This window comes from Hippoglossus hippoglossus, chromosome 9 (assembly GCF_009819705.1).
Source record: "Hippoglossus hippoglossus isolate fHipHip1 chromosome 9, fHipHip1.pri, whole genome shotgun sequence".
Classification (NCBI taxonomy): Eukaryota; Metazoa; Chordata; class Actinopteri; order Pleuronectiformes; family Pleuronectidae; genus Hippoglossus; species Hippoglossus hippoglossus.
In genome coordinates, this window is record NC_047159.1 from 11,163,333 (window position 1) to 11,182,449 (window position 19,117).

Genomic DNA, 19,117 nt, shown 5'->3' on the forward strand with positions numbered 1-19,117 from the left:
ATTTGTAAGTTTGGCTAAAAACAAGCTATGACTAGCATCATCATCACTACAATCTGACATCAGACGCTTAGCTAGAGAGGAGAAGTCCCAGCCATTGCATTAGAGAGGTGTTCAATAATTAAGAATGGCCCACCAAGAATTGTTTAAAAATTGAAACAGACCTTGGTAGAATAAATGTTTCCCACCCCCTCCCTAGAATAATTGCATCATTAAGTTATGACTACATATTACCAGATGACTATTAAAGTTGAGCTTGCTTGCCAGCTTTACATTTTTTAAATAAGACAAAGCAGAAAATATAGCTTCATTAGTTAACTAAGACAGCCCAATATATTAACCACATAGTCGTTGAGCCCTTTAACTAAGGATGAAGAGAAGTTTCAGTGAAATATAGGAAACGTCCTCTTTTCTACAGCAGCAGCAGTAAATTCCATTCCTGGAGAAGCTCAGCCGACACCTGTTCCTCTCTGAAAGCTAATGAGCCCCTAATTGACTATCAACTCCATTATATCTAGGTACAATTACCATTTTGTTAGCCTATACATGCTGTTCAATGTTGTAAAAAATCAACACACTTAGAGGTGTTGACATAATCACCGTGGAATATTGAACAAAACTAATTTAGACAATAAGGGAATGTTCTTATTATACAACTATAAAACATAATATATGCATTTGAACATGGTAGTATTACCATAAAATGTGACATATCGTACACATTTTTATTGCTCTTATTATAGTGCTGTTTATTCTACAGCATTTCTGGCTCATCTAGGCCACTGGTCCCAATAATAAAAAGGTATACACATAAGTCATGAGATAATTAGATGGATTTTAAATTTGATTTCTTGAGGGGTTTTATTATTTTATTTTATTGTTACTGCTTTTATATGATATATTTGGCCACGGTGAGCAGTCAATACTCATATTTGCAAACCCCCTCATTGTTTTTCATTCTAAAACCAAACTGTCTGGCTGTGTTTATGACAAATTGTGTCTGGGAGGAATAGCTAATCCTTATCTGCTGTTTGATGAATACAAGTGTCACTTGTGATATCTAGCATTTACACGGAAGCAATCAGACTAGAGAGTAACAAGAGGCACCCTGCAGTACAACACTGTCTAGCAAGCAAGCTGCCATGCAACTGTTGATATGCCTAAGTAACACAGTCAGAGTAAAGTGGATTGAAGTTTAACCAATTTGCCATGTAGGTCAGTCAGACTACAAACACAGCTCCACGTTCTGAAGTTGTTCGGCTCCTTTCTGAGAAGAGAGAGAATTTCTTCAAGTAATTCTTTTTTTCCAGCAGCCAGTATTAAATGTAATCACTGTCAGCCTGCCACAGTATTATCACAGCTGCCATTGAGACACTTATGAGCAACAACACTGAATATGCTGGTAAAATAAATGACGACTGGGATGAGACTGAGAGCAGCGAACAGCTCAAGCAAAGACGGCCCTTTCTACGCTTCGCAGAGATACGTCACAGTTTCACTCCGACTAAAGAAATGAGTGTGTGCAAACCACATTTTTAATTGCTTTATGATAATTGTGTTCTGTCTGGGCTGTAATGACACAGCAACAATAAAGATTATTCACGTAGCACACTGTTTGTTATGGTGTTCTTTAGTCTGTCTCTGTTTTGCCCTGACAAAGGGGCCTGGTCCCTCTCACACAGACACCACAGTCAGCCGGTGTATAAACATAAACAAGAAACAGACTATTCTGTTCCTTTTTCTTAATACCCTCAATAATTTTAGCTATGTATTTACATTATAGATGTCATGGTTTGCATATATTGGGATGGTACATATAGCAAATACACTCCAGCATGGGCACACTAAATGCTTAAGTGTCTCAATACTTTTTCATTAGCTACGAGCGCCCTGTGTGAACCAACAAACTTTTATGAAGTTCAAAGAATGGCGGTCCATGATATAATATACACTCCAAGGCTGCTGCCTTTCCTCCATGAACCCCTGAAGGGCCTTTTAGGCCAGAAAAGAAGACATTATTCTATGTATGGTGTAGTCTACAATATGTCATGGAGTATATGAAGTCTTTAAAGTACGTAGCAATGTGCTGTCTACGTCCTTGCCCTTGTTAATAGCATCAGTAAAATCCTATAGTCCAATGTAAAAAGGGATTGAATCAAACTAGCTTTGTGTGTATGTTGGTGTTTGTTTCTGTAAGCACATGGATTCAGGAGGGGCTGAATGAATCAATAAGCAGTGAACAGATTTACAGTATTTTACCCATCGAAAACAAAAATGTTATCCTTATCTGGTGGTGGTAAATAAGTTTGATTCATTGTGAAACCGTAGTGGATAAGAGGACGTCTAGTGAGTAGGTTTAGGGGTTAGGGGTCCTTCTTATGTGGTACAGGACGTTCACACAGCTAAAAGAATGTGGCCACATGCGTTCCAGACCACCTCCGAATCCAGTGTCTGGATCTCAGGTCGCATTGGATGCATTCAGACCTGAACTTAGCACTTACCACTTGTGATCAGATCACTGAAGGTGGATGCTAATAATACCAGGTCTGAATAAGGTCAAAATGATTTAAAGAGATGTCAGGACCAACTAATTTAATTCAAAGTTAGTGAAAAATTACAGACACTATGTTTGTAAGTTAAAAAGCCACAGTACACAGTCAAGTTCGGTGAGTCCAGGGCACGCTGGAACAACCTCGGCATTTTCAGTGCCAGAAGCGTGTAGCACAACAGCACACATGGGTATAAGGTGGGTTCAGGAATCATACAGTGAATAATAAGGCAGTGTATTAGAAGCTGGTTACACATTTGCGATTTTCTTCCCCTGAACAAGTAAGGCTTTTTTAATGTGATAGAAGGGTAATAAAGTGATTCATATATATATTCAGGTCAATATATATTCAGGTCAATATATATCAGGTCAATATATATTGACCTGAATATGGAGAGTTGCAAAGTTTCCTCGTCGACCAAAGTTTCACATTTTTCTCACATTCCTTGCACTCACATTTCTATAATAATAATGTGTGTGTGTGTGTGTGTGTGTGCGTCAGGTCTAGTTATAGCAAAACATCTGAATTAGAATGTAAACTATTACACACACATTTGTTACAACACTGTATGTTTCACACACACTATTAGCATTTGCTAACTGTTATGATGGTAATTGAGTATGATGCGTAAACCTGTAAAAAACACACACACACACACACACACACACACACACACACACACACACACACACACACACACACACACACACACACACACACACACACACACACACACACACACACACACACACACACACACACACACACACACACCTCAGCACCTACCAGACTTCCCAGCTTTGATGAGGAAGAGTTGTTTCTGTGTTTGAGCAGACCACATCCCTCCATGCCCGGGGCATCCCTGTGGTTGCCTGGGATACGAGGCCCACCTGCCCCCTCAGACGAGGAGCGCAGACGCCGATCCATCCGCATCACCTCATGATAGGGGCTGACGCTGCTGCACATAGAGGCTAGAGGAGAGAGAGGAAGACGGAGAGGCCGGACGTCAGGAAGACGAAGACAATGAATGAATTCAACAGTGATTCCAGAAGTTCATAATCATATTTGTATTACATTTCCAATAAGCAGCAGTCAGCCCATAAGGAATACATATATATTTATTTTCATAAAACCTATTCACTCTTATTCAATCAACATTTGTAATGAAGTTCAATCTTCTCTTTATGAAGCCTTTCAGCCATATTACTTTGGGTCAAATGGTATTTATGCCTTTTTGTAACAATCAAGTTTAGTCTGAGTGCCCACATGAAGATTGCTGCAAAACAATAAAACTAAATGGAGAATGACTGTGAGATTTCAGGGGCAATCGGCTGCGTATGTGTATGTGTGAGTCTTGTGTCTTCAGTCGGAAATCAGTCTATAAAATGAGCATGGATGTTTGCTGTTTGCGAAACTGGAACTATGCCAATATCCCCTATGAGCTGGAAGGATCTCTCTCGTTTCCTGACATGAGGTAAAAAACTGAATGTGCTGCAGATTTACAGAGATGTTTTCATTTCTTGAATAGGCCTTGGCTGAATAAAAATGTCATTGTGTTACAGCAGCAGAAGCGAGGAGCAGGGCAACAAATCATCTTTTTCAGCATGTCACAACCGGCACTGATTCATTAGACAGCAGATTAGCTGTGTTGAGGTGCATCTAGACGGAGTGGCAGCAGTATGATTGAAAACATTTACAACTTTTATAAACACTTTGAGTCGGTAAAGAATTGGTAAGTTAGAATAACCTTATTTTGACCATGCTTGTTCTCGAGTAGTTTTCAAATAACAGGTGGAAACAAAATGAGGGAATCAATTCGGACTAAACCAGTTTGCTCCATGTCCATTTGCCAGTTTACTGTGGGAGTCGCTCTGAAAGGCTCGGTAACAAACTCTTAGATTTTTACTGAGTATGATGATCTCACTTGCTCACTTGTTCGGTGGAGCATGAGGAAGTAATAAAAAACAAGCGCAGAGGAGCAGGAGCACAGCATCGCTACAACCACCTAATAAAAGTTCAAACTCACTTTGATAGAGATAGTTAGATATTGTACAATGTTGTGTTGTGTTTTGATGAATACACAAATTCTGACTATATTGTGTGTCTGCGTTTTTTATCTTTTTCTTATCATTTGCACAATTTGTACATTATGTATATGTGTATTTATTTGTATTTCCATATCTTAAGTAATTATTATCTAATAAGTAAATTAAATCATGCAAATAATTACAAGTGAGCAAGACAATCTCAGGAGTGAATGGTATAAAAAGTATATAAATAGTCCAAAAAGAAACCGTATGAGTGATAATATTAAACATACAACTGGCAACAGGTTCCATGAAGTCAGTCCTGCTGCTGTCTTAGAGATAACAAACCTGGTCAATGATTTCAAACTGCGTAAAAAGTTCACTAGTGTCTGTGTGTCTCAGCCATTATGATGATCAGCCTGGTTTCTGTGACTCGCTGTACACGTGTGCATGGGCATCAGTTACCTGCTGGTGTTTGGGTGGGTGTCATACCTGTGTGTGGTTTCCTCAAGTGAGACGGCCTGGGTTCGTGGCAGCCGCAGAAGTTTCCTCTTTCTTGCACCGAAAGCGTGTGTCTTACCCGCCTGTCCGAGTGCTCTGGGTTGGAGTGACAACCCTCGCTCTCACTCGTGGTCTCTGTGAGGTACCCCGCCTTCCTCACCTCCACCACCTCCTTCTTCTTCTTCCTCTCGTCTGCTGACACCTCTTTCTTCGCTTCCTTTCTCTCCTCCTCCCTCTCCTTCCTCTCTTCCAGTGATTGTTCGGGCAGAGGAAGGCAGAGTACAGCTGTCTCTGGCTCAGAAAGGGAAATGGCAGTCTCATAGTCCGTGTTGTTGGCTGTGCTGGTGTCGGGGAGTAATGGCTTTTCAGTGCTGGACTGAGCCGGTGTGAAAAAAACCTAAGGGAGAGGACATTTTATTGAATAAATGTAAAAACAAAACATGTCCCTAAAGGGTGAAAGGGTTAACAGTTTCCTCATTCCTTAAGTCAGTGGTTTTTTTGTGTCCTCAGGCAGTCACGTGCACATGTTTAACTAGCACAGTCATACTTTATTTACTCTTCACTGGCATGAATAAAAACAAGTTTGTCTGTTTTTACTGGTTAAATGGTTTCCTCTCTGGAGTTCATCCCTCTACCAGGAAATAAAATAGTATAAAATTATTTGAAAGGAGAAAAATGTTACAAAGGTGTAAAATGTGCAGAGCAGTTTGCAGACATGTGTAGATTTTCTTTTTCATGCCTGAGCTCTTTCGATCTAAAGGACTTTTCATGGCCAGTGCTCAATTTGTATGCTGCATTTCACAGATTCCATCCAGGGGTCATAAGTATTCTTCTTTTATGTTCTTCCCATCCAAAGGCACTGGTGGTTGTTTTGTCTATTCCTGCAAATTCCTGTTTGTATGTGTACGAGCAAGTATGTGTTGTTTGGGTGACTTAGCATGTTTGTCATGAATTTATAGCATGAATCTCATATCGAAATGATTATGAGCAACTTTTCAATATGAAACATGATTAAATTCAAAGCACCAGGAAAGATTCAGAAAGAGAGTGAAGAGCGTGAAACGGGGGACACTACCTGGGAGGTGGAGACCACCACGCTGAAGCTCTCTGGAACAGGTGGCAGGTCAGGTGGAGCTGGGTCAGTAGCCGGCCCAGGCACAGACACAGGCCCTGGGGCTAAAGCAGACCCGGGGCTGGGAGCTGGCAGAGCATCCACCTCCGATACAGAATCCTCCGTGATGGGGACGAACTCTGAAGGGGTGATGGCTGTAGTTCGATCCTCTGATATCATAGGGGACTGGAGTGAGCTCTCGCCACTGGCTCCGAGCAGCTCGCCTGGCCATGACCCTGGCGTGAGTCCCCCTGCCCCCGGAGTGATGGTGGTGGTGGTGGTGGTGGTGGAGCTTGGAGGTTCCAGTTTCACCTCTGGAGGTCTGTGGTGATCAGAGTTGCGGGAGAAGCGGTGGTGAGCCGAGAAAGACTTGGGCAGCAGCTGCTTCTTCTGGCGTGACGAGCGTTTGTTATTACTGCCACCGCTGTAGTCATCGAGGAACCCGGAGTCGTCGCCCTCATTGGCCCCTGAGCCACTGATGCAGTTTATAAACACATTTCGATTGGTTGAAGAGGAGGAAGAGGACCCTTTCTCAAAATCCTCGGTCTGAGAACGTGTGATTTTCTTCTGCTTGTGGCTGCCGAACCCAAACGAGTGGCGTGACTTGGTTCGTCCGCCGCCATCACTGAACCCTGTCGACACTGACGATGTTATCGACTGCTGGTTATTTCCGTTTGCGTCAGTGCTCTGTGTCAGTGGAGGAGTGAGGTTAAGGTTGATTGGCTGTACACGGGGTTCACTGTTCCGTTTACTCGTAAAACTAAGAGATGGAGTGCGGAAGAGACTCCGCCGTTTCCCTGTGCTGCCAGAACTGGAGTTAGTGCTGGAGGGCGAGGAAGTGTGGACACCATTTCCCACTCCACCGGAAGAGGGAGAAGAGGGGAGAGAATCCTGCCTCTTACTGTTGCTGCGGCGGAAGATTGGCAGGCGGGAAACAAGTGTGGAGCGACGAGAGCCGGATTCACCCATTTAGAAGCTGAGGCAGTGGAGTACGCTGAGGGAAAAAGAGAAAAATACATTTAATGAAAATCGAAAAAGCTTCACAGAATGTAGCCAAAAGGAAAACCTGCAAATAGTTTGAGTAATAATCTGAAGTTATAAGACACCTGATATCAGTGACATGCACATCTTTGACGATGCAATATTCATCTACTGTGAGACAACTCAAGGTTATGGAGTAAATTACATTCAAACTTCTATCTTATGTTACATATTTATTAATCTGTTGATATTTACAATAAATTGTTTAGTCTTTGATTTGTCAAAACTCAGTCAAAATATTCTGTGAGTCCAAGGTGACTTCTTTAAGTATCTTGTTTAATCAGGCCCGCAGTGCAAAAGAGTTTACAGTGACAGAAAATCATGAGAATTAGCCAATTATCGCATAAAAGAAGCTGCAACCACAGGGTTATGTTAAAAGAACTGAATTCATTAATCACAATTCAAAAAACACTTCTGATTAATTTTATTGTCAATTGAATTATTCAAGTATTTCAAGTCAAATCTTAAATTACAGACTAAAAACAAGATTATTGACCAATGTTCTATTGCATATCTTGCAAACAAAACGTGAATAAAAGCACAAAACATTTTACAATGAAGGATTCATTAACAGCGAAGTACATTTTCACCCTGATACTTCTGTTGGTGTCTTATTTAAGAGATTATTTAAGAGAGAAGTAAAACAGATTGAGTTTATGTCTCAAAGATCATGTGTTCAAGTTCAGACTGTTCCTGCATGGTATAAAGGCTGCAGGGTTGACTCTTCTTTCGCAACGCCACATCTTACAATTAAAACTTTGTCTGACAGCTTAATCACAGAACACAGCCAGAGGGAGCAAAACACAGTGAGGTAGAGAGAGAGGCAGTAACAGGCAGGCCATACAGTACTCACTACAACTACAGGAGGTAGGATACTCTGTGTGCTGTTTGCAGTGGTGCTCTCTGCTCTGAAGAATGAAGTACAGATGTGTATACAGTCCTGCTCCTCTATGCTCAAAAGCATTTTGTGATTTCATTGCTCAAATTGGAAACAGACAGAGAGCAAAGTGGGACCAATATCTAATGTTTAATAAACTGAAATCATGGACATCTCCTCACTGTGCTTACAGAATGTATAAACATTATATCCATATGTATTGGACTTTTCGTATATTACCATTGATAAATATCATATTGCAATAATTATTGATAGTGTTTTAGAGGCCAGGCTGATCTGAGAATAGCTGTTGTCAGGTAGGTCTGTGCCTCATGTAATCTGGATCAATCTCTGCTGAAAAAATCTGGAGTCAATACATTTCTAAAACTTGTAGCAAGTCTCTTAGTCATTGCAGCCAGCAGGGTTAATGTCTTACTCACTGTATGAGCTTGACCAAAGTTCCACGTGTTGAGTCACAGATTAAAAAGCAGACGCTCACTGTGATAAGTCCTCACGTTTTCATTGTTTACTTCCACTAATGAGCCGGAGAGAGACTACATGGACGTCTTAATATTGACCGAGCTGCCTCTGTGAGAGCTACTGAAGAGTTTTGTTTTCGATTTTTGTGTAATAAGCTTATGTTAACGCCCGCTAATGAAAGGGCTAATATGCGTTTTGCCTCCTTGAGAGTCAATTTGATGAAGTTGTAAATACACAGTGATGCAGCTCCTGTTTTTTTTAGTGCTGAAATACATACAAAGGTACATAAACCTTGTCAAAGACAGAGGCCGGTAACATTTATGGTAATGACACAGTAAAAAAAAAAAGAAGCACATTCACAACATGCTGCTTCAATTTGCTCCCTCTGTCCTGGATGACTTCAAGCTGCCTGACTTGCTTTTCAGATGAGTCAGCAGCAGCTTAGTAACATTTAGTTTTCACATTACCACCACACAGACATTTGACCAGGTCGTGGTTCTCTGACCTGGCTCATTAAGACCATACAAACCTCCTCCGACTAATTCAACAGAGATTAAAACAGATTGAGAACACCTCTGCTGTTTACTTTTCCAATCTGGGCTAACGAGAAAACTCTTTTAAGCTAAGGCTTAGAGGTACCGGGCCTTCTGAGTGGCAAAATGAGACATTAGGACACATGAACAATTGTATTTGAGGCAAACATTGTAGCAATAGTATTTGTGTGTGTGTGTGTGTGTGTGTGTGTGTGTGTGTTTGTGTGTGTTTGTTTGTTTGTTTGTTTGTGTGTTTGTGTGTGTGTGTGTGTTTTGTAAATGTGTAAAAGAATCCGCAAATGCGTGCTGAGTTTTGCTAATGCACACAGTTATCTGCAAATGTGAATTCAGAATCTGAAGATGCGTAATCTGTCAGATTTGTTAACCTTTAAATGAGTTATGAGGTTTGCAGGTTTATTTAGATTTGTACATGTGTGGACAAATATGCAAATGTGTGCATAGATCTGGGAATGTGTACATCTATACTGATGTTAGAAAGTGTTTTGCTCTAAGAGCTTGAAATACGGACAAATAATATTGCTACAATATCGGCCCTATACTTATGCTACTGTACGTAAAAGACCTTGTGCAGCTACATGTTGTTCTAAAATCAAAAAGCAATAGGTGCAGGAAATTTCACATGAACTCAGGATAAAGTTTACAGAAAGAGGTAGAAGAAAAGTAGAACAGCATTAAAACAGGTGTTTACTTCCCCTCCGGTCGCTCAGAAAACCGACTGTTGTTGTTAGAGAAGCAAAACTCCACCTCCTCTCAGTGACTCTTCCCTTTTCTTTACAATAGAGTTAGTGATTGCGCTGCTGTATTGAATAATAATTTGATTCGCTCAGATTTTCATATGAATGTGGACTTAAAAAGTGACACAAACAAATGAGGCTCACTCACAGTGGACTTCACTACAATTACCAGGCTTTTAAAAGGCAGGTTTCTCCAGAGCTTCATTTCCTGAATATTTCAGCATTTACATTTCCAGCCACCGACCACATTCACAGTCAGCCAACTGCTGCTAATGTCAATGGGCCAACAACACAATGCCAATCGGTGCCCCTTTGCTGCAAAGGCTGTGGAGCATCAGAAACACCCGGACAGATTTTGGCCTGACATGGAAATAGCTTGTTATTAGTTACCCTTAACATGTATAAAGATATGACACAGTCACAGTTCTTAAAGTACAGGGTGTGATTTATTGACTGATCGACACCCTGCAAGACTTTCCTTAATCAACAGGAAAAATACTGCTGTGCTCCACTCTCGCCCCATTTTTAGTTCCAAAAATAAGACATTCATGGATATTCTCAGAATATACACAAAACAAATTTGTTGGTATTGCTCTGTTTTGAAATCAATAGCTCTCGGGAGTTCTGGAGGGCCCCCTGCCTTAATGATCGCACCATATGCCAAATAAACCAGCTTAGCTTGAAGACTTTTAGTGCTGCAACGCTGTGTAGTTTGTCTGTTATCTTATCAACACACCCCAGAGCCTGATTCTAAAATATTTATTTCGAGTTATATACCAGGAGGCTAGTGTGTAGGTCCAACCTCCCATCACACTGTTACATTAAAGAATAAGAGGTGTGTGTACAGGGTGTGAATAATTGGGTGTTTCCTATAAAACAGGTTCTCAAAGGGATCTGTTTTACCACAGTAACCACACGCTACATGCAAACCAGGTAATGGAAGACATATGAGGAAACATTGTACTGCTTAACTCAAAACAATATGGTTCCCAGAAAAAGTGTCCCGGTAATTGATATGTCCTCCTTTTTTACAGTTGTAACATAGTGCCACTCAACAAGGTTAGATACCTGTTTTAGCCTGGGGTAAGGGGTGGCTAGAGCCAATGTCGTTAAAGCAAAGGATCACAATAGTTTTGAGCAAACATCTCTCTATTGAGACATATAACTATACTGTGGCAAGATGTAAAACCCATAAACTGTACATAAAGATGGACGACATGACAGCTCCACGAAAGTGAAGCCAAATTGTCTCGATAGCCCTCTGGTGGCTGGTTGCAGTATAGGTCATAATCCCTGCGTTCTTCGTGTTACTAGATGGGACATGGACCAATACAAAAGTCAAAGTATACATTTACTGCCACATGCCCGTCCAATTGCTAATTTGTCAGGTCAACAGGTTGTGAGTGACGGCTGATAAGCAGCTACTGAGCAGACGGTGGCTCCAAATGACGTCCTCTAAACATGATGGCAGTGTTCTTATCCGAGATGTTTTTGCTCTATTTCTGACGCGTCGTCCATCTTTACAAACAGTAAACGCTACAACCAAATTTACACAATGAAAACAATGAGGAAGTTATGACCAAACAGAAACAAATATTCACTTCTAAGAAACAATTTTGGCATCACAGCAAATGATTTAAAGACCAGGAAATGTAAATGTAGGCTATATGTTACAATAAGCAGATTCCCAGGTATAACTTATTATGATGTAATATACGTTACATAAACGCTTCGTTCTGTTTGTATGCATGCCTGTACATTCGATAAAACCTATAGAAAATATTTTCACTAATGGCAGTCATAATAAAACTCAAACCTTGTCTATGCAAGCCCGGGCACGTGGTCAAAACAACGCACAATCTTGAGCAAGGGGTTGCCAAATTAACCAGGGACTCGTATTACTAATGTAATCTTTCACCAATGGCCCAACAGATACATTACAAACCTACACACATTACAACCATCCAGTGCTGAACCACAGAAGAAGCATGAACATACAAATACCTCCCATTATCATATCATATATCAACATCAGATTACGTAATGGACATTTCTACGTGACGACAAGGAAAACTATGGAGGCCGAGAGCTCAGTGTACTGCACCACGAGAAAACAAATGCAAAAAGACAAACACAAAAAGTAACCATGTTGACAGCACATGCTAATCACAGGCTAGACATAAAAACAAAAGAAGCAGGCTCAGAAAATCATTAGCATACTCGTCATACCCAAGCGCGGCAGAGAAAACAAATAGGAAATAAGAAAACACAAACAGATACAGATGTGCTGAAGCAAAAACCAACATATGAATAAACCAGTAACACGGGACACAAATGAGTAACTGAGATAATGCTGGGGGGGAAAGCAGTTAAATGTTGTTTTACCAAACCTTCTTATTAGATGAAGTTGACACGATTAGTGATGAGAGCCTGAGTTCACAGTAGGCGACAGGTCATAGTACCTTCAGTTGTGCAAGTATAGATTAACGTCCATGTGAATCGCTCTTTGTAAGACATTCATGCTGCCGCAAGTCCAACCTGAGATTCACACAGATTTTTCTATACTGTAAGAACAGCGACCTGATATGACGTCTGAATACGGTTCCTGGTTTGCAGAACTACTTCAGTCATTTGACGAGAGGTTTAGGGACACGAAAAGTAAAAAGAAGGAACTGAACATACAGTACAGTGGAAAGTGCTCGCGTTCGTTTAGGGGGTTTTTAAACATGAAAACATAAGGGGGGGGGGGGGGGGAATCTCCACTGTAGCCTTCTAGTGTAGCCTGTTGTATACTTTCACTCTGTTCTTACTTCTTTGTACAAGGTTTTTTGGACAGCAACAGTGAGCCACTACCAACCCTGCCTACTTTCCAAACACAAGTTCAGTGTGTTTGTGTTTTATATTATCAGATGGTTATTTACTTTACAAATCAGGTGATGTATTGTTTGTCCATCATTACTCCCTGAAGCACATGTTAACATATTCAAATTATTTTTCTTTTATCTGACCAACAGTCAAACCTTCAACATTTAAGTGTACAATCATGTAAAGAGGGGAGAACTATGTCATGATTTATAATGTGAATATATCATTGATATGCTAACTATGAATATACTTATCGTGTAATAAATTGTCAAATACACAGCCTTCTTGTGAATATATCTGCTGGTAATGATTTATCATGTGCATGTTTAAACACAAGACAGTTTTTATTCATGATAATATGTTAATTCAATTCTATGAACTGTCACATGCTGCAGAGATGCACTGCAGCGTGTGCATGTGCTCAGGATGTGAACTAATATGAGATGGATCTAGAATATTTGGCATCAGAAATATTGCTAATAGCATCGCATTTCAAACACTATAAACTATAGCAGCTGGGACGCAGCTAATCACTATCTGCACTATTGATAAATCCTATTGACTAATCTTATTGATCAGACTCTTCATTCATCTCATGTTTTACTTACTGGGTATTATTTACATCCTATTTTGCATAAACTTTCTACCACACTTTTTATGATTATTGTATGTCTTCAAGTAAATAAATTGTTGTAACACACTTTGAGCTGCATTTCAAGAATGGAAGGTATAAATAAAGTCTGTCATTATTATTATTATTATGATTTTATATTGGACTAATCCATCAATGGTTTGGTCTATAGAACATCACAACCATGCAGAGCCGAATATCTTTACTTAAAATCATCAGTTTTATGTAAAAATTTGTGCAAATTCTCACTTTGACAACCTGGAATGAAATCTTCCACTAGGTTTTTACTTGAAAAACAACCCAAACGAATAATCGATTATCAAAATGTTTCTTCTTCCAATCAACCAAATCGACTGATGCACTAATTGTTCGAGCTCTAATCACTGGTAATTGAAGCCTCATTTACAGTGATCACGTGTTTAATGCAGATCCAGTGGCACCTTGTTCTGGCAGTGATGAGTTTACACTCACAGGGAAAGGGCCTTAGCGTGTTGTTCAGTGTTTATAAAGATGTTATGTGTGTTCAGAAGGTCTGCAGCTTTTTATTATGTGCACAAACGGATTCCTAGCTGTTTACCAGGTTGTATTTTAAACGTGGGGTGAGACGCAGGGATGTAAATGTACAGTCTGTGACCACCAGCAGCAGCAGCGGGACGCCGACAACTGTCAAACCGGGCGAGCAGAGCTTAAAACCGGACAAGCTAGCTGAGTCAACACCCTGGCGCCGACCCGCTGCCAGTAAACACACCTCCGAGGACATGTCGGTAAAACGCAGGGTTTCGCTTTCTCTCGGCGTCAGAGGTCATCGGTGCTGAGAGGAATCACGGTCCGGTGCCGGAGCTCCAGCCGGGGGCTCGGTGGCTAACAGGCAGCAGCGGACAAACACACCGACGTTAGTCCCGATAAACGTACGTTACCTTCCGCGGATTCCCAGAGAGTCTGCCGAGGCCGCTCGGTGCGAGAGGCGGCGGAATGTCGATCTCCTCCCTGCGGACACGTCCGAGCTGTCAGAGGCGGCACGAGGGTTCCTGTCCCCGTGCTAATGTCCCGGAGCCGCGCAGAGGAAGCACCTTGTGGAGGCGCTGACGACAATATCACACACCTCCGTGACGTGGAGCCTCCTCTTCCTCCTGCGTCTCTTCTTCCGCGTTGTTGTAGCTACGACAGGCCCAGAGCCTCCTCCTCCTCCTCTTCCTCCTCCTCCTCCTCCTCCTCACAGCTCAGCATCCTCCAGCAGGTGCATGATGGATCCAGTCTCTGTCTGACCGATAGAATCAATACATTCAGCTTGATTTGTGTCATTTGAATAAAATATTTAAAGAAACTAAAGTCTCCATTCTAGTGATCACGTCTGTAATTAAAGAGACAGCGTTTCTGAGCTGGGAGCATTATCTGTCAGGAATAATGGGGACGAATAGAGTTGTGATTTTTGTCAAATGATGCCTACATTGTGTGGACCGGCTTCCTGTGTATACCACAGCTTTTTTAAAGGGATATTTCACCCAGAAATGAACGATTCACTCATTATCTACTCACCACTATGCCGATGGAGGTGGTGGGTGAAGTGTTTGAGTCCACAAAGCTCTTACGGAGTCTCGGGGTAAACAGTGTAGCAGCTGTCCGAGCCCCGAACCCTCTGGACTAGTTTACCTAGGAATTCAGACGAGAGTTCTCCAGACGTCCCTTTAAACTTCACTTTTACATAATTGTTTTTCCCCCCATTAGCATACTTATGTTTATTGGGTTTTTCTTTTACCATTTAGTTTTGAGTTGAAATGATGTTCTATTATTACCTCTGCCAACAAGGCTATATTTTCATCTGCATTGGTTTGTTTGTCTGCAGGATTACGCAAAAAAATGGTTAAATCAAACTCCCTGATATTTTGTGGAGGGGTGGGACATGGCCCAAGGACGAAGCCATTAAATCTTAGAGCTGAGATCATGGGGCATATCCAGGAATTCTTTTTAGCTTTTTCTTTAACATTGCGAGGTAGGACCTTTTTTCAGCATATTCGTTGACCAGGCATGTTTAGGGGACTGATGTGCAATTTGGGGCCGATCCGAATAAAAATGCCGATCTAGTGAATTTAAATGTGGTTTCCATTATGCACTCTAGTTTCTTTGCTTTTGGTTCCCATCTACCCATGTTTACAGGAGGACGGCTGTAAAGTGAACATGTGCTGCTCAGAGATAAAGTCGGGTGTCAGAGCTGCCATGTTAATGAATAGGATTATCTGTACCTCATGTTGCTTACAGCCTATAGGACATAACCCAGTCAGAGATAAGAGTTACAGCATCAAAGAGAAACTTTACACCTGCACAAATGTATGAACCATATTATTAAAAGAGACAAGATAGATTTATAAACACTAGTTTTATTTGATGAAATTCCCACACGGCAAATTAAAAAGTGTAGCATTTCCAGGAATGAGAGCAAAGAACAGCATTTCCACATCTTTACATACTACACATACAGAAACCCACCATTTACACACCACATCCAAATACTGTGGAGAAAAAGCACAGAGACAAATGCACTAATTTGAGTGAACAAAAACCAATAAAGTTGTGTTCAAAATTCGTAAAATTTGTATGGCGGAAAAGTCAATTCAAAACCAAGAAGTACGACAAACTATTTTCAGTGCAAATTGTCTTTCCAGGCTAATGTCTAACTACACTGTTCTGTCCTATAGCCTGCTTAATAATATTGCACACACAATATACAGACACCTGCAGCGCCACACAGTTGCTGACATGCTACAGATTTTTAAAGTGCTAGCTTGGAATTAGATTGACAGCCAGCCTGCAAAAATATTTGGTTCTAAATCCATGACTGAAAGCAGTTGAGTCTTTTAACAGGTTCCTTTAACAACTGTGCTGTGACCCCAGGTGGAATAAACCAATGAAAGAAAAAAAAAGGAACATTCAGCCATTTGTACTGTAATTTTTGTGATTACATTCTGTGATTTAACTAAAACCTGTGAAACTGAAACCCAGAGTCAATTTTAAAAACATTGGAATCAAGGATCTGTGAACATTGGAGTGAAAATAACCGACAACACTTGTGAAACCAAATCCGAATGCTGTCGCAGGAATCCCACGTTTCTATCCCTAAAAATGTAAGAACATAAGTGTGAAGTGTTTGTAACCCAAAACAAAAAACCATAATGTGTTCTATACGTCACAACTATAAAAACAAAACCAACACCACAAAAAAAAAAAAAGAGGAATAGTTTGTTAGTACCATTTGAAACACACTCCCTTCACAAAAGCAGCTGAACAGGGTAACATCTGCTTACAGTAATTTCCACCAATAGTGATACACGTCTTTAAAACACAACCAAATAAACATGAAAGATGTATTTTGTTTCACTAAGATATTATACTCTGGATTAATATGTACATGGAAGTTAAAAAAAAAAAATCTATTTTTGATTTGACATTAAACAGAAGGCGGACATGTTGAGCCAAGTGCTCCGGATGAAGCTGCAAATCAAATAAATGTGTTTCTGCGAGGAGAAGGTACAGTAGTTAAGGTTTTCCAGGCCTGACAGATAGAGGTAGGTAGCATCGGGCCCAGAACCAAGGCCAGAAACCTGAGAAAACACACACACACCAGTTCCCCTAACCCTCCAGAAATCCAAAATATACATGAATGTACAAAGAAGCCCGTGTGCAGGCACATATACAACATACATCTACACAAAAGTGTTTGCTCAGCGAATAGTGTGCCCTCTTAGACTTAGATATCCCAGCTGCTTTAATCGAAGCCCAACTCACCAACGACATGCTGATATGCTACAGTTCACTTGTCTGCACTGCGAGTAAACTGTGTTACTACTGAAGAGTGTGTTGTATGATAGCACTTGTTGAAAGAACCTGAATGTTTATGGCATTTTTTGAACTGTTTAAAGGCTGTTAAGTGTTGCACTTGAGTCAGCACCAGAAACAACAAGATTTGGATATTAAGTGACTCTGCAGCTGTCAACGTGACGTCGACTGCGAGTGCGATATTCTGATACCTGCTAATGTTGACAAAGTCACATCAAGTGCAACAGACGAGTCTAAACAGTGAGAGGTTTGTAAAAGCGAGGGCTCGTTCATGTCAGTGAATGTGAACGCTTTTCACAGTGTGACATCAATGAGTCACAGACTAGGTAGTGATCTTAATGTGGTAGTGATCTTAATGTGGTGATTGTAAAGGTGCGAGGCATCATTCATCGTATTGTGCAAAAACTGCTGAACAGAACTGGGATAAGGAGGAAACAGTAGTGTTTTCTGTGAGAAACGACGAGTAAAGAAGTGAATGACAAGTCATCATGAATATTAACCGTTTTAACTTTGACACCAGTGTCTGTGATCAAACTATAGCTACAGTAAAAATTCACACAGTATTTATGATAAGTATTTCCATTATGCTTGTGCAGTGACACCAATATATGCTTGCTAGCGCAAACTAAATGACCCATTCTCTTTTTTAAAAAAAGGCAGAAAGGCACTAGCTTCAAAAAAGTAGCTACACGGCTCCCACAGGTCCACAACATCCAAACCTGCTACATTTAGACAAACAGTTACAGAAATGAGCCGAAGAAACAAACATCACTCGATAGTTAACACACACGAATTCGTCTATAAACACAAACCTGGCAAAAGAGGAAGTGTAAGTGTGAGCTTGAAGGCGTTTAAAACAAAGATTCCACCACTTTGACAGCTGATCGTAGCTGGCGACTAAAAGCAAGTCAAATACAGAGACTTTGGTATGTAGAGAAGACCTTTCACATTTATATCAGCCTCTCAAGACCACTGGACACTGATATCCAGTGTCATGGTATGTGAGGGTCATACATTATACATGCCAAAGCTAAATACGCCGGTCTCTAGCAGAGATCCCATTTCCACAACAAGGACCAAAGGCCCTGATCACATCCTCCTCATCAGACCTTTATAAAAAAAAAAGTAACATGTTGGATCCTTCTCCATCATCATTAAAACCTGCTCTTCCTAGAACATGCCAAAGATTAAACAGACTCAGGTCCTAACGCAGCAACATACTCCATCCCGACTCAGAAGGTCAGTCTCTTCGCCGTGATTAACTCCTCCAGTTGCACCTTGCTGCTGCCCATGAGGCCGAAGGCTGGATACATTGTTCCCGAACAATCCACCTGCCTCTCATAAAGGCACCTCATGGTGTCTGCGTCATAGAAATACACCCGGCAGGCGTCGTAATCTAGGCACACCCCAATGCGTTGCGGCATGGGAAGCACGCGATTGCCGGGGTCAGCGGATGGAGCGTTTGCTGAGGAAACGGAGGAGGATGAAGAGGCCTTAGGGATGAAGAGTCTGCCCATGCCCAGGGTGAGGAGGGTGAAGGGCTGTGAGAGCTCGTAGCACGTGTCCTCACTGCCACTGTCGTGCCCGCTGTCATGGTCGTATCTGGTGAAGGAAGGGGGAGACATAGAGGTAAGATGGGCAGAGACAGACGTGTGTTTTTGTTTATATCAAATTTTTTAAACCCATGTCAAAGTCATAATCATGTGTAAAACAGAGCAGGGAAAACTGCACCATTTCAGTCCCAAGTATGTGAAGAATGAGTTTTGCCCAAAGTGTTCATCAAGGTGCTATTGAGTTAGTCGAGCTGCTCTAATGACTATGTAGCTTTAGAAAAACTTACATTTAGCTCATTCAAGGCTACAACTAATGACTACTTAAGTTAAACGTATGATTCATTTATCTGCCGATTACTTTCTCAA

At 41.1% G+C, this 19,117-nt stretch overlaps 2 protein-coding genes across 8 annotated transcripts in view; both read right to left on the reverse strand.

Annotated features, from left to right (window-relative positions):
* ccser1 (coiled-coil serine-rich protein 1) overlaps positions 1-14,608 on the reverse strand; it is a 113,940-nt gene extending 99,332 nt beyond the window's left edge. Inside the window, 4 exon segments of the mRNA XM_034595322.1 lie at positions 3,333-3,517; positions 5,066-5,471; positions 6,150-7,179; positions 14,285-14,608. Coding sequence (XP_034451213.1) covers positions 3,333-3,517; positions 5,066-5,471; positions 6,150-7,154 — 1,596 coding nt within the window. The 5' untranslated portion in view covers positions 7,155-7,179; positions 14,285-14,608.
* A 1,114-nt stretch (positions 14,609-15,722) lies between these two features.
* Positions 15,723-19,117, reverse strand: part of trim36 (tripartite motif containing 36) — a 33,681-nt gene continuing 30,286 nt past the window's right edge. For 6 of the 7 annotated variants that reach the window (XM_034594877.1, XM_034594879.1, XM_034594880.1 and 3 more), the window contains one exon: positions 15,732-18,800. In XM_034594877.1, the coding sequence (XP_034450768.1) occupies positions 18,431-18,800 (370 nt within the window). In that variant the 3' untranslated portion in view covers positions 15,732-18,430. Of the gene's footprint in view, positions 18,801-19,117 lie in introns of all 7 variants that reach the window. The other variant, XM_034594883.1, reaches the window with a different exon arrangement.